The sequence below is a fragment of the Pholis gunnellus genome, assembly GCF_910591455.1.
Source record: "Pholis gunnellus genome assembly, chromosome: 22".
NCBI lineage: Eukaryota > Metazoa > Chordata > Actinopteri > Perciformes > Pholidae > Pholis > Pholis gunnellus.
Genome location: NC_136549.1, coordinates 1829489 through 1843411, shown reverse-complemented (window position 1 = coordinate 1843411; position 13923 = coordinate 1829489). Strand labels below are relative to the sequence as shown.

Genomic DNA, 13923 nt, shown 5'->3' with positions numbered 1-13923 from the left:
GCTGTTATCTTTCCCCTTTTTTTAAGCGTAATATTCTCGGTTTCTTATAATTTTCTGGATGAATATAATATAGTGGTGAATGCCCCGGTCTACCCACAATGTGACTTTATGTTTTGATATCGTACCTATTAGTTTCCTTTCTGTGTTAGTTTTTATTTGTCACCTCTTTATTTAAAGTCTCAGCAACCAATTCTCATTCCCCTCCCAACGCACGCACACACACACACACACACACACACACACACACACACACACACACACACGCGCGCTTTCCTTTCTGGAGAATATAAAGGAGCATGGGAGCAGCAGTTGAATATTTAATCGGTGGAAAATGTAGCAGCCGTTTTATCGGCCCTGTTCTTTCCATCTCTGCTCTTTGTGTGTGCTAAGAAACAGTTTCATTCAGACATGTGAATGTCTGGACACCGCTTCAAATCTGAGCGAAAAACCCGAAAGGAAGTGGACGCCAAGTGACTTTGAATGGGATACGCTATTGAATCAGCACAGCGATGTATGGCTTAACGTTCCCTTTTTTCCCCCTTATCCTCGTCAGGACACTTTCCAAAAACCTGGTGAAGAGTGCCAAGAGGACCATCGGCCGGCAGTATGTGACCAGGAAGAAGTACTCCCCCCCCACCTGGGAGAACCGCAGCAGCTTCCAGTCAGAGCTGGACGAGGATGAAATCTCAGGTAATCGCTTTGCGCTCTTTGTCAGAACTTCTTTGATTTTGTTTTTTACATTGTTGTGCAGTGGGCTGACATCACAGTTCTCCGTGTCTTATGCCACAGTTTCAGAGGAAGTGGACCAGAGCTCCCTCACCCTCTCCTCCACCATGCGCTCGTCTGACAGGCAGACCATGAGCAACGTCGTGGAGCGCGCCTGTTGCCGTGACTACCAGCGCCTGGGCCTGGGCACGCTCAGTAACAGCCTGACGCGCTCGAAAAACGAGCCGTTCCGCATCTCGACCGTCAACCGCATGTACACCGTCTGCAGGAGGTGGGAGCCCGCCGGAAGACAGCACACAGAGACAAGGGGTTGTGTTTCTCCAGTGCTTAACAGTGTGTGTGTGTGTGTGTGTGTGTGTGTCTGTGTGTGTGTGTGTGTGTGTGTGTGTGTGTGTGTGTGTGTGTGTGTGTGTGTGTCACAGCTACCCGGGCCTGCTGATTGTGCCTCAGAGCATCCCAGACACGACCATCCAGAGAATCTGCCGCTGCTACCGGCAGAATCGCTTCCCCGTGGTTTGCTGGAGGAATCCGCGAACCAAAGCCGTCCTGCTGCGATCTGCAGGCCTCCATGCGAAGGGAGTGGTGGGCTTCTTCAAGTCCCCTAATGCCCCTGCTTCAGGTACAAAAAAAACTAAACATAAATCTATTTTAGGCACTTTGTACATATGTCCTCACCAGGCCTTTAGAAGTTAGCTGCCTTGACTCGACCGGTAGTAAGGAGTACAGGTGTCAGAGGTCATGACAAGCTGTTACTCTGACCCTAGCGGTCCAGATATTACCTGGAAAAGATGCGATTAAGTGATAAGATGTATTTTTTTTGTCTTTCCCTAGAGATCTAGAGAAAGATCTGCAATCTTTTGCAACAAAATGTAACTAACAAAAAGCATATCGTAGCGTGAAGCATGATATGATGATATGTTGGTTAATGTGTCTTTTCTGTGCAGGGCCCTCGCAGGCCGACTCCACCAGTCTGGAGCAGGAGAAATACCTGCAGGCCATCATCAGCTCCATGCCTTCTTACAGCGAGAGCAGCGGCAGGAACACACTCAGCGGCTTCACCTCCACTCATATGAGCACCTCTGGTGGGTGGACACACACACACTCACACATGTTACTTGTCACTGGGACTGTGGGGTCACACGGCTGATGGGTTTCTCCCGTCCACAGACTCCTCAGACAAGCTGAGGCAGCCCAAGATCGGCGCTCTGATGAAGCAGGTGATGGGCACCAAGGAGGACGTTCCCGGAACCTTCAGCAGAGGAGGTAAGACGTGTGTGCGTCCCACAGTGCTCCTGTCGTTTTTTCTGTTAGCTTTAGTCTGTTGCAGTTCCTGGTTTCAGAACAAATTGTAGGAGGAGGGTGTGTGTGTGTGTGTGTGTGAAACCGTCCTCCATTGTGTGGCGTTGTTGGTTAACTGGTCGTCTCTGTCGTTTGACCTCAGCTCTCGGTCAAAGGGCGAAAGTCATCTCCCTCTCTCAGCCCAAAGTGTCTGGCAAGGCCAGGAACCCTCCTAGAGGTACAGTAGGCCACGCCCCCACCCACATCCCTCCACTCCTGTCTAACCAATCAGATCTCTCTAACAGTAGCGTCAGTGTGTTTGCCATGGTTCTGTGTTGTCTGCGCGGACTAATGGTGTGCTGTTCGTGCATGCTGCTGCCGCAGCTCTGCTGTCTGACGTCTTGTTTGTCATTTCCTGTTTGATTCTTCCCTCTGTTGAATGTCAGCAGCAATCAGAGTCAACGTCATAATGTAGCTGTCACTGAGCTAGACGTAATGAGCTGGGCTGAGTACTTTTCAGTAATTTCTGCCTTGTTATGCAGCATGGCTATCAGTAGCTGAGGACGTTATACACGTCGGTGTGTTTTAAAGGATCATTCCGATCTTTAAATGGCTGTTTAAAGTGGACAAGACTTCCACATTAGCTCTGACATTTCCGTTTTCCTGTCGCGATTCTTCTGAAGACTACCTTACTGTGTGTGTTTGTGTGTTTATTGCAGGTAAATGGGGCAGCATCCGAGGCAGCGGGCGCCTAAGTGCCTACAACCCAGACGTGGGAACGCGTCTGGCAGGGAAGGAGTCCCCACAGCCCAACGGAGGGCCGAGCGAGGCGCTGTTTCTCCGCCAGCAGAAGGCCTACCTCTACATCATCGGAGACAAGGCCCAGCTCAAGGTAACCAGAGACACGCTGATGTTTTCGGGGTCAACTGTGATGAAAGGCTGGAAAAAGATTGCCAGTATTGACTTGGTGTCGTTGCGTTCAGGGCGGGAAGCAGGACTCGTTCCAGCAGTGGGAGGTGGTTCCCATCGAGGTGTGTGATGTTCGGCAGGTGAAGAACAGCTTCAAGAAGCTGATGAAGGCCTGCGTGCCGAGCTCCTCGACCTCTGACCCCAACATGAGCTTCTTGCGCTGCCTGGAGGAGTCGGAGTGGATGGCTCTGGTTAGTGCTCCCCGCTTCAGCGCATGCAGCGCTCATTCTGTGACCTCCGGGCGTTGTTCTTACCCTTGTGTGTGTGTGTGTTTGTGTGTGTGTGTGTGTATGTGTGTGTGTGTGTGTGTGTGTGTGTGTGTGCAGCTACACAGGGTGCTGCAGGTGTCCGTGCTGGTGGTGGAGCTCCTGGATACGGGCTCGTCGGTCATGGTCAGCCTGGAGGACGGCTGGGATGTCACCACGCAGGTTTGACTCACATGCAGAAGCTTCGGCTTTATTCTGAAAATAAACTGTGAGCGAGGCTCAAGACTGACACGGCGCTCTGTGTGTGTACAGGTGGTGTCGTTGGTGCAGCTGCTGTCTGATCCATACTACCGCACGTTCGATGGCTTCCGGCTGCTGGTGGAGAAGGAGTGGCTGTCATTCGGCCACCGGTTCAGCCACCGCGGAGCGCAGACGCTGGGCAGCCAGAGCAGCGGCTTCACCCCCGTCTTCCTGCAGTTCCTGGACTGCGTACACCAGGTGGGTCTGCAGCGCAGCCTGTGAGGCTTCTGCCTTTTTTTCACAGCAGAGATGCTGTTGTTTTAATAAGAGATATGGAAGGTCAGAGGTCAGCAGATATCAGTATCTTTACTGCTTTTTGCTGCGATGCAAATAATATTTAAAAACATCTAAGAACACATGAAGATCAGAATCCGACTGATAATACCGGTAGGTTTATTTAAATAATGCACTTTTAGAAAAAGTTAGAAGCACTTTAAATCCTCAGTCCACGCACAAGGAATTTGTGTATGAAAAATATAATTGAAAAATGAACAACTAACACAGAAAAGACAATAAGGACAACACAACATTATAACAGCTGAGCCTAGAAGCAGTGTATAATGATACATATGTCTTCCTCTTACTGTGTTTATGTCCAATGCTGTGTGTGATTACCTGTACTTCCGACTTTATTTCCTGTTTTGAGATCAGTGACGTGGGTTCTGCCCTCTTATCACATGCAGGAAGTGCGGCTTCACTTATCGTCAGTGGCTGTCCGACACATCAGACGGTGGTGTGGTGGTTGTTTCCGCTCTCTGTTCAGCCTGTGTGCAGTGCGAACGTAGCACCTTTGTCAAGAATAGGAAGAGAGACAGGATGTGAAGCAACTCTTAACAACGGTGTTAGCCCACCAGAGCTCATTGGCTATTTGAGCTTATTAATCTAGAAACAGCTGTTTCATGTCATGATGCCAGACAAATCAAGTTTACTGACTTGGACTTTAGATGACTATTGAGTGGGCGGATGCAAAGGTCTGGACCCAGCCCAAAATGTATGACTGCGCAACATTGTATGTGTGAACACGAGCATGTATGCAGTCCGAACCATGTCGGCGTCCCCCTTTTAAACTGTAACCCTGACCTGTGAATCCCTTTCCCCCCCACCCTCAGATCCACCTGCAGTTCCCCATGGAGTTTGAGTTCAGTCAGTACTACCTGAAGTTCTTGGCCTACCACTACGTGTCCAACCGCTTCCGCACCTTCCTGCTCGACTCCGACTACGAACGCATCGAGCTGGGTGAGAACAGTCCCAAGTCTCTAAAATGCTGCTGTTTGTTTTAAGTAACTCTTCAGAAACTCATAGTCCTAGATGAAGTGTCTGTGTTCCTGACGAGCCGTGTGTGTGCGCAGGAGTGCTGTATGAGGAGAAAGGAGAGAGGAAAAGCCCTCAGGTCTGCAAGTCCGTGTGGGACTACATCGACCGACTCAACAAGAAAACACCCGTCTTCTACAACTACATGTTCTCTCCTGAAGACGAGGAGGTGAGTGCGTGGTCTCTGCACACACTTTAACCAGCCTTTTAGCTTTTAAGATGATATAAGGCCTCACAGTGACTGCAAGTGACCAGCTACAGTAAACAGAATGAATGGGTAGTTACAGTGTGCGAAGTACCAGGTGGTAATTGAGAGGGGCATCCGCCCTCCAGTGTCCGTGCTGAAGTCTTACATAGTCTTAATATTCAAGATTAAATGGATGGAAGCCAAAGGAATTTACTATACAACCCTTGCACAAACACCACCAAGCTAATAATGTTAAAAATAAGGCCACTCACAAAAAAACAATGATGCCCTGCACAAAAACCCACACGGTACACAAGACTCTCACACTCCGACACACAGACTTCAGCTCGGCTTCTTCTCATTCCGTCCTGCTATCCAAAAAGAGGAGAGACCATGTCCTGCCTAAATCCAGGTCACAAACAATGCATCAAAGTTATCCAGAACAGGCTCTCCTTGCGCCACTTCTCAAAATGTATATTTCTTAAAGATTTTAGAGACCCCAAAATGTTGCTATTAATGCTTTCAAATGGGTCTAAATTCTCAATCAAACCCTGTTTATTCGCACACTGGGTATTTAGTTCTGTTGTTGATGGATTCAGGTCCAACTCTTGATATTTTAGTGCAACTGTATTGTGTTATAAATATACATAGCGACTGCCCTCTTCTGGTTGAAACACTTTAATTCAAAAACAGCTGTTCATGTGGTGCTTTTTGTGTTGTGAAGAAATCATGGTGGAATTAGCAAGCTAGCTAGCTAAGTAGCCAGCCGTTTAATGAAAAAAAACAATTCTTCATCAAAGAGGCCCTTCAGCCAAAACTCTGGGCTTTAGTTACTCTAACTAACTACAGTCAAGTTCATTCAATGAACATCATGGAAGCAATGACACAAAGGAGACCCATTAGTCTGTCACTTTAAAGTGAGTCATTGTGTGTTCCAGGTTCTGAGGCCGTACACCTTCAACTCCAACCTGAAGGTGTGGGACTTCTACATGGAGGAGACTCTGTCAGAGGGGCCGTCCTATGACTGGGAGCTGAGGGGCCGGCAGGAGCGCGCGGCGGAGGAGACGCCCGATAAAGCCGACAGCAGCGGCCCCAAGTCGCAGCGCCACATCGTGTGGCCGTGCTACGACAGCCTGAGCAAGGCGGTGCCCGACGCCATCACCAAGCTGCTGCAAGATCTGCAGAGTCTGGAGGCGGAGCTTGGCCAGACGTCCGAGAAGTGGAAGGACACGTGGGATAAAATGAAGACCGCACAGAGAACTGAGGCCAAACTGGAAAGCAAGGTGAGACCACCGATTTCATTTGACCTCCACAAATACATTCTCGGAAACACTGCACTCTATTGTAGGACTTTCACAGACAAATTCTGATTCATTATTGTGTAAATATTGCTCACATATACGTCCACGTGCTGTATGTTTCTTAAGCATTTTAGTATTTACACTATTTGAGTTATTGACAATAAGAAAAATGTATTTCCCGCAAATTGTCTCTAAAGCACTTCAAATGCTGCACAGATGACTTTAAAAACATGGATCCAACTTTTACAATAAATTGTATCTCCTGAAAAAACGACTTATTTCCAGACCAAATTAAAAACACATTAATCAAATCATGTCATAAATGTTGAGCATTATTTCTGAAGAAATAAAGGAAACGGAGCCGTATCTTTAAAGACTCCAGAGAGAAATCTTTTTCATTTGAACAGTTGAAGCTGTTTCATATAAAAACCTTTTCTGCTCTTTTTAACCAGTGACCAAAGGATGATTTGAATGTGTCCTCCATTATGTCACATCTGGAACATAATGAACAAAGGAAGATATTTCATACAATTGAATATTTGAATGATAAACCCTGTGTGTGTAAACCTAAACTTTCAAGTATCTTCTGAGATCTCAACTACTACTTTTTTTATTCATCAGATCTGCAGTTAAATATTTAGTGTTGGATATCAAATGTCTTTTTTAAGTTGACTATAACCACACTCTAGTGACTTCAGCACACTGTTTACATCAATAAAAACAAAGAGATGTGATCAACTGGTTCACAGTAACCAACTGTGTCTCTGTCACCATGAAATTTATTTACTGACAGAATGTTTGAAATCAGGTGTAAAGATGAAGACAGATGGTGGGAAATGTTTTCCTCTGACATCTTGTGGTGAGAAAGCAGAAGGCACTTAAGAAATTAGAGGATCCTACTTTGGTGTTTGTATGTTTTAGACCCAAATCAGGCACATTTTCATCACCACGGACTATTGTTAAAGTATACTGAAGCGTCGCGCGTTCATCGATCCAAACTCTCACCGAACCTTTTCCCGTCTCTCCCTCCTCCGCAGCCGTCGTTCTCCAGCTCGCTGCTGATGTCGTCCAACCTGAGCCACCAGCGGCGCTCTCAGGGCGTCTACCTGCAGGAGAGCGGCGGGGGATCCTCCATCAACCTGGCCCTGGACTGCGAGGCCAGCGCCACCTCCACGCCCGCCGCCGGCCGCCCCAGCACCAGCACGCTCTACAGCCAGTTCCAGAGCACGGAGAGCGAGAACAGGTCTGTACCCACGGGGGGCGCTGACGGGAGGGCTGCTCAAGTGTTCTATTCTGAGGCCTAATTTATTTAATGTTGCATTCATAAACCAAGACATCACTCGGCCGTTTGGTCAACAGCTGAACTACTTTTGTTGGTTGCCAGTTTGGCAACTGCGTAAATACCATTGTCAGAAAAATCATCGTCTTCATCTTTGCTTTTGACTATTCCCCCATCAGGAGTTTTGAAGGCATCCTGTTTAAGAAAGGGGCATTATTGAAACCATGGAAACCGCGGTGGTTTGTGCTGGACAAGACCAAGCATCAGGTAAGACAAGGTGGTTCAGGTCAAAGTTCAAAGCCCGCAAATCCTTGGAAAAAATTAAATAGAATGACACTCTTAAAGCAAAAGAATGAGCTTATAATGTCCTCTGTCTCTAACGATGCACCCCCCCTGTCCCCAGCTGAGATACTACGAGAGCAGGCAGGACAAGGAGTGTAAAGGGGTGATCGAGCTGGCCGACGTGGAGTCCGTCATTCCAGGAACGCCCACCATGGGAGCGCCGAAAAACATCGAGGAGAAAGCCTTCTTCGATGTAAGTTCACCTTAGTGTATTTATAGAAATCTTCATGCATTATTCCAAGACGGTTACCCCCTTTTTATAGCGCCGCAGTCACACCAGCAGATAAATAAGAATAAACCTAAATAATTGTGGTACATACAGCAGTGTTAAACCGTTAAACCGTTAAACCACCTGCTGTATCGGGGTAAATAAAGAATTTGATCTTTGTAGCTATTTTTTCTCCGGTTTGTTGACACCTACGTAGTTCTTTTCATGCAGCAGGAGATACCTGAAAATTGTCCATAACATTTCCCCAGAAAGTCTCCGTCTTCAATGCTTTTGCTCCACCAATCGTAAAAAAATCCAACATATAAAACGATGATCCAAAGTGGATGTCAATAACAATCTGAAGGTGTTTCAAGGAAAGGACTGATGCGTGCTTAAATCCAGCACGGCATCACTTTGCTCCTTGTCGTCTGCCGTGTGTTTTCATGTCACCACTGTTTTCATTCATGTGCACAGATCGCTGTAATTCATGTCTCTTCCATTGTCTTTCAGCTCAAGACGACCAAACGAGTGTACAACTTCTGCGCCCAGGACAGCCTGAACGCGCAGCTGTGGATGGACAGTGTCCAGAGCTGCCTGTCGGACGCCTAGAGAGGAGGCGGGACTCTTTAAGACAAGAAAAAGAAGGAAAAAAGGAGCGATGCCCCCAGGAACATGACCACGAGCTGCGGCGGTCGACGGGGCCGATCCCAGCGGGCCGGGGGGCTTTCACCACTTAAGCCCCGTTCTGTTCGCTAGTGTCGAACTAATAACTTTGCGTCACCACGTTTCAGTGTTTTTGTTATATAAAAAATATCAGAAAAAGTACTAAAAAAGAACAATGTCCGTGAAGAACCACTCGCTGTCGTCTCACCAAGTAGCTGCAGCCTGTCACCCCCCCCCCCCCCTCTCCTCAACAGTCTTACCACTATGTGCGCATGCACGTGAAAAACTTTATTGGAGCACGTTGCATTTCTGTGACGCGTCCTGTGGCTTGGACCAGCGTCAAGATCTTTCCAGAACCTCCACCTGTAACCCTCTCTCCATCCTACCAAAACCCCGCCCGCCCTTTTACAGACACGAGACAGGGAGCCCACCTGGCGGCTCCCGGTCTATCGGAGGGTTCTACCGGAACCAAAACAACCCCGAGGACCACACGTGCTTGCCTCTCTTTGCCGCTCACTGCCTGACGTAGCCCGTTCAAAGAAGGAGCTGGAGTTTGACGCTGCGAGGGGAAGGGGGAGGGAGGGGGGGAGGCTCCTCAACGGTTCATGAAGGATTTCATTGTTTTCTGTTCCAAAATGACACATACATACATACATACATACACATATACTTATGTATGTATGTATATAGCTGTGAAAGATGTGATTCAGTCGCAGAGATCAAACCACTCTGTCAGGTATTGAGTGTGTCGGTGAAACTGTCGCTGAGAGTGTTTACAAAGGAGACCCCCCCCCCCCCTTCCTCACTAAACTAAACTGCTCTTCACCCGCGTGTTTTTTAATCAGTAACGACCTCTATTAACGTTCAGGGTTTTTTAAGGGATGCTGAAGGAAAAAGGAGGGATTTATTTTATAGCGATATCTAAAAAAAAAAAAGATTTTTGGAAGATTTTAGTGGAGGGATACTAACGAGCGGAGGGATATTATTGGATGCTTCGGATAGACTACGGCCCTTTTAGAGACGGACTACTAGCCACAGTGCTCAGTGTCGGAAACTGGATGTTTGTTAAAGGTTCAGGTGTTTTTCAACCGAGGTCTTATTTTCATGATGGGACGGTCTGACTTTTGCATTTTATTAGCTTGAAGTTACGTGTTCGGACTCCGGTGAACAGCCGAGTATTGTACTGTATATCGGTGCGAGCCGTGTCAGCCACCAAAAGCTTTCCAGATCAATTTAACCACAGAAATGTACCCTCTAGATTAGCTAGCCTCAAGCTAATTTGTTAAAAGAGGGGCACCTGCATTGTCGTATTTTAGTGCTCATAATGTAATGTTTTTAAAGTTTTATTTAGCTTCATCTGTTTCGAGAGTCTCGTCTAACTATGGAAATCAGACTCGGGTTGAAAAATAGTGTACTTTTTCTTTTGAGGATGCTTCCGTCACATCCCTGGTGCTCACTTGTCTCAGACATGAGCGTGAGGCTGTTCCGGACGCATCACACCACTGTTTCCTCCAGCTGCAGCTTGAACATGGACAGTCTGCGTCTGTCAGAGAGACCCCCCCCCCCCCCTTTCCTCCACACACACACACACACAAACAAACCACTCTGACCCACACTTGTTAACACAACCCTGCTTTGTAAAATACGGTTCTACTGCTGTCTTTGTTGAACTTCAAATTTGAAATTGTAGATTTCTTTTCTTTTTTTTGTCTAATAACTCCTTTGTATATACTACTCCAGATTTGTATGTAACGTTTATGGTAGTAATTTATTTAACTTGTCTCCTCAGTAAGAAAGTTCCTCAAGCACCACTTTATTTTTAAATTAGGAATTCAATGTGCCATTTGTTTATTTCTGTATTGTGACTAATGCTTTTTTTTTTTAATGTACAAGTAAACCCTCGGATGTTTTTTCTTCTTTTTCGTTTTAAACGCGGTTGTCCTTACGCAATACCATCCGTTAATGCAGGAGTGTAAAGTGGTGTGTTTAGTGGAGCAGGACGCCTCTGGGCTGCTTGGATGTGACGCTGTTGCTCACACTGATGGGATGTTCTGGATCCAGGTTACAGTCACAATACATGTGGACAGAGGAAGTTCTCCTGGTGCTGGGTTCTGCTGACTGGGCTGCTGTTTGTTCAATAGTCAGTGACGACGTGAGTCATCGTGACCAGTCGGGCTGCCTCATGTGCTGTATGTCAGTCTCCATAATTAAATGAAGAATGTCAGAAAGCCATTTAATATGCACGGTGTAGCAAAAAATAGTTTAGCGATGCCAAACATGCTAATATTGTTTAATATGTATTCTGTATGTTTAGTACTTTATCAGGAATTAATTGTTCTATGCCCTCTGGTTGAAAGTTTCAATTCAGTTGTAACAGCCAACCGTGATGTCACGGTGTACTGACCCACCCTGCATGTACATTTCTACATCACACATCTATGGCAAGGAGAGACGTAGGGCTGCAAACTAGTGATTCACAGGTGATGTTTTTAACTTGCTTTTTTTAACCGACTAACCGTCTCCAGATGCTAACGTTAACAGCGAGGTCCAGCTTAAGGATCCTGTGGTGTTTTCATTGTCGTCGTACCGACAGACTGAATCATTGCTTCGTCAGTTATAGAGACATCAGTGTCCATGAACAGTTTACTGGAGGTCTGGTGACCAAGAAACCTAAAGCACACTGCCAGCATCATACATGGTTAAGTTCCAGGTGACCGTGTCACCGCTTAAAGTAATTGATCCCCTGAGGAACAGGTGGACCAAAGTGACAGCAGGAACCTCTGCAGCAGCCAGAACCGGCCCGAAGGAAGACTGTCCTCGTGTTCTGACTGCAGTCTGCATCCAGTTAGACCCAGCTCACCTTTTCACTCTAGTGTACTCCTCTCTCCAGCAGCCAACATTAACCACAACAACATGACATAAGACTTTTTATTTATTTTTCTCCTTTTATTCTTATTAGAAATGACTTTCTGAGCCGGGTTATGTTGTCAATCATGTCAATATAGTTTTTAGAATCCAAATAAAAACTGTGGGTTTAAATGTTCATCTGTCTTGTGTGTATGTTGAAAACTTTAATTAGTTTCACCTTATTTTTGTAGATATTCCCAAAATATGAGCTACTTTAGAGTGGAAAAAGCATTTAGAAATGGTCTCCACACACCACAATAGCTGAGTATTGTTTAATTTCCTTTCAGACAGACATTTTGGTAATATATGATAACATATATCAAACAAGTCATAGTTTGTCAGATAGTCATACAAAAGTCACTGTATAGTTGTAGGAGCACAAAAGGACACTTAACTCCTCATTGTGAAGAACTATGCTGTTAGACTGGTTGGCTTATTTGCGCCCCATTGTGGCCAACCGTGGCATTGCATGGTTGGTTAATTGGCACCTGTTGATTGCGTCATCGTAATTAGTTGCAGCTGTGCGCAGCACGCTGCTTCAGGACACCAGGAGCCGAGCTAGTTTAAAATAACGTTACTTGTTCTTTTGATAAAGTGAAAGTTGATCTTTTGTCTTTACTTTGGGTGCCGCGGCATACCCTATTTTGGTTGTTATCGACTAAATCAACCCATAAACACGTTACCGTTCTTTTAATTCATCAACTGGACATCAAACCGTGAGTAACCTGCTGAATGAACGGAACTTGAGTTACACAAACGTTGTTGTACACGTTCTTCTCGATAGAAGGAAGTCATGTCAGTGAATGTGAGGTAAAAAAAAAACTCATGAAAGAAAATAAGTTTGATGATCTGTAGCTAATTTTGTAGCCTGTTAGAATGCCTGAAAGAGATGCGCGACCCCGAAAGTATTCAAATGGAGCGCGCATAGCGCGAGAGAGAAACTCAGAAGATGTAACTAAACCGATAAAACGCAAGATTGAGCAACTTCTTTGCACGTATGACAATCTGATCAATTTTTTTACGTTATGAGTGTATTCTACAAGTTGCCTTAAAACAAGGTGGAAAACTGGATTGAATGTGCTCCTTCGGGTGTGATGCAGCCTCGTGGAATTAAGAAGGAAAAAGGCTTCAGTTGCATCCAAAGGGGGAAAAAACATCCACTAACTCGTCAATAAAAGGCCAGGAAAGTAGAGTTGCTTGCGTGTGCTGCCGCATTAGAATACAAAATGTAATAAGAAAAGGGAGAACTTGAATTTAAAGCAAGGAAGGAAGGCCTGTGTATTGATACTGAGGTCACAGAAGCCATGAATATAATGGATGACCTGCAAATAGAAAAATGAGTCCTGCTTGAGAGATCCTATTCCTTAAAGGAAAAGTATGTTTTGGCGGTCTCACCAGAGGACTTCTCATCAGAAGAAGAGTATAGAATGTTTGAATAAAGGCACTAAATCTGATCATACAGACACATATTTCTGGGGAAGCTCTGTGACCTTCTGCACTAAAAGCCTCAGACAGCAGTTACAAGTCCAAGGAAAGAAAAGGAGAATCCTGTCGCGCACTATGAGTCAACATAGCAGGAAGCAGTTTACTGGACTTGAAGTGAGCAGTCTTGATGGAGAGGAATTTCTTTTTGACTCCCTAAAATACATCCAGTCATGACGGAGCACAAGGTGGAGTGATCCAAAGATGGCACAACTTAAAAGTCTGTATCTCTCACAAGTTGATCTTCTTTCTGTAGGCTGCTGTGGCATATCCTGTTTAGGTACCCTATCACACACACAAACTGGACAACCGCTGCTTCTCACAGTATATAATGTGAAAAAGTAGGGATGCACCGATCCACCTTTTTCAGTCCCAACAGTGATACCTGGGTTTTATGTATCAGTGTTGAATCACTGAGCTGTATGCCTCACTGTGTGGAAGTGACCGGGGTTACTCTTATGTACTAACATTGATTTCATAACATTGTAAAGCAAAATGTAACAAAAACAATACATGGATATAAATGTAGTTATCGTAAAAAAAACGATGGTTTATTTCAATTGCTTGCTAGCAGTCGCTTGACGCTCTGTTTTGGTCTCCACCATCTCCTGAGGGAAATCTGACTCATTAGCTGCTAACTGACTCCGTCCGTCTGTCTGTGCTGAGCAGGTAGTGTAAATGAGTGAGACTGAACCAAAACAGTAACGAGGGCTGTGAAACCAAACGATGATCTTAAAGATGCTCAAACAGGTGCGTGCGTGCGT

The 13923-nt window shown here is 45.8% G+C and overlaps 1 protein-coding gene across 2 annotated transcripts in view; it reads left to right on the top strand.

Moving 5' to 3' along the window:
* The window catches only part of sbf1 (SET binding factor 1), a 60181-nt gene extending 48368 nt beyond the window's left edge, over positions 1–11813 (top strand). Inside the window, exons 25-41 of one of the 2 annotated variants that reach the window (XM_079183884.1) lie at positions 554–690; positions 790–997; positions 1149–1345; positions 1671–1808; positions 1894–1989; positions 2168–2242; positions 2724–2896; positions 2988–3164; positions 3300–3401; positions 3492–3677; positions 4589–4715; positions 4829–4959; positions 5916–6260; positions 7316–7521; positions 7737–7824; positions 7961–8092; positions 8618–11813. In XM_079183884.1, the coding sequence (XP_079040010.1) occupies positions 554–690; positions 790–997; positions 1149–1345; positions 1671–1808; positions 1894–1989; positions 2168–2242; positions 2724–2896; positions 2988–3164; positions 3300–3401; positions 3492–3677; positions 4589–4715; positions 4829–4959; positions 5916–6260; positions 7316–7521; positions 7737–7824; positions 7961–8092; positions 8618–8716 (2617 nt within the window). In that variant the 3' untranslated portion in view covers positions 8717–11813. The remainder of the gene's footprint in view (positions 1–553; positions 691–789; positions 998–1148; positions 1346–1670; positions 1809–1893; positions 1990–2167; positions 2243–2723; positions 2897–2987; positions 3165–3299; positions 3402–3491; positions 3678–4588; positions 4716–4828; positions 4960–5915; positions 6261–7315; positions 7522–7736; positions 7825–7960; positions 8093–8617) is intronic. The other variant, XM_079183885.1, reaches the window with a different exon arrangement.
* Positions 11814–13923: the final 2110 nt, after the last annotated feature.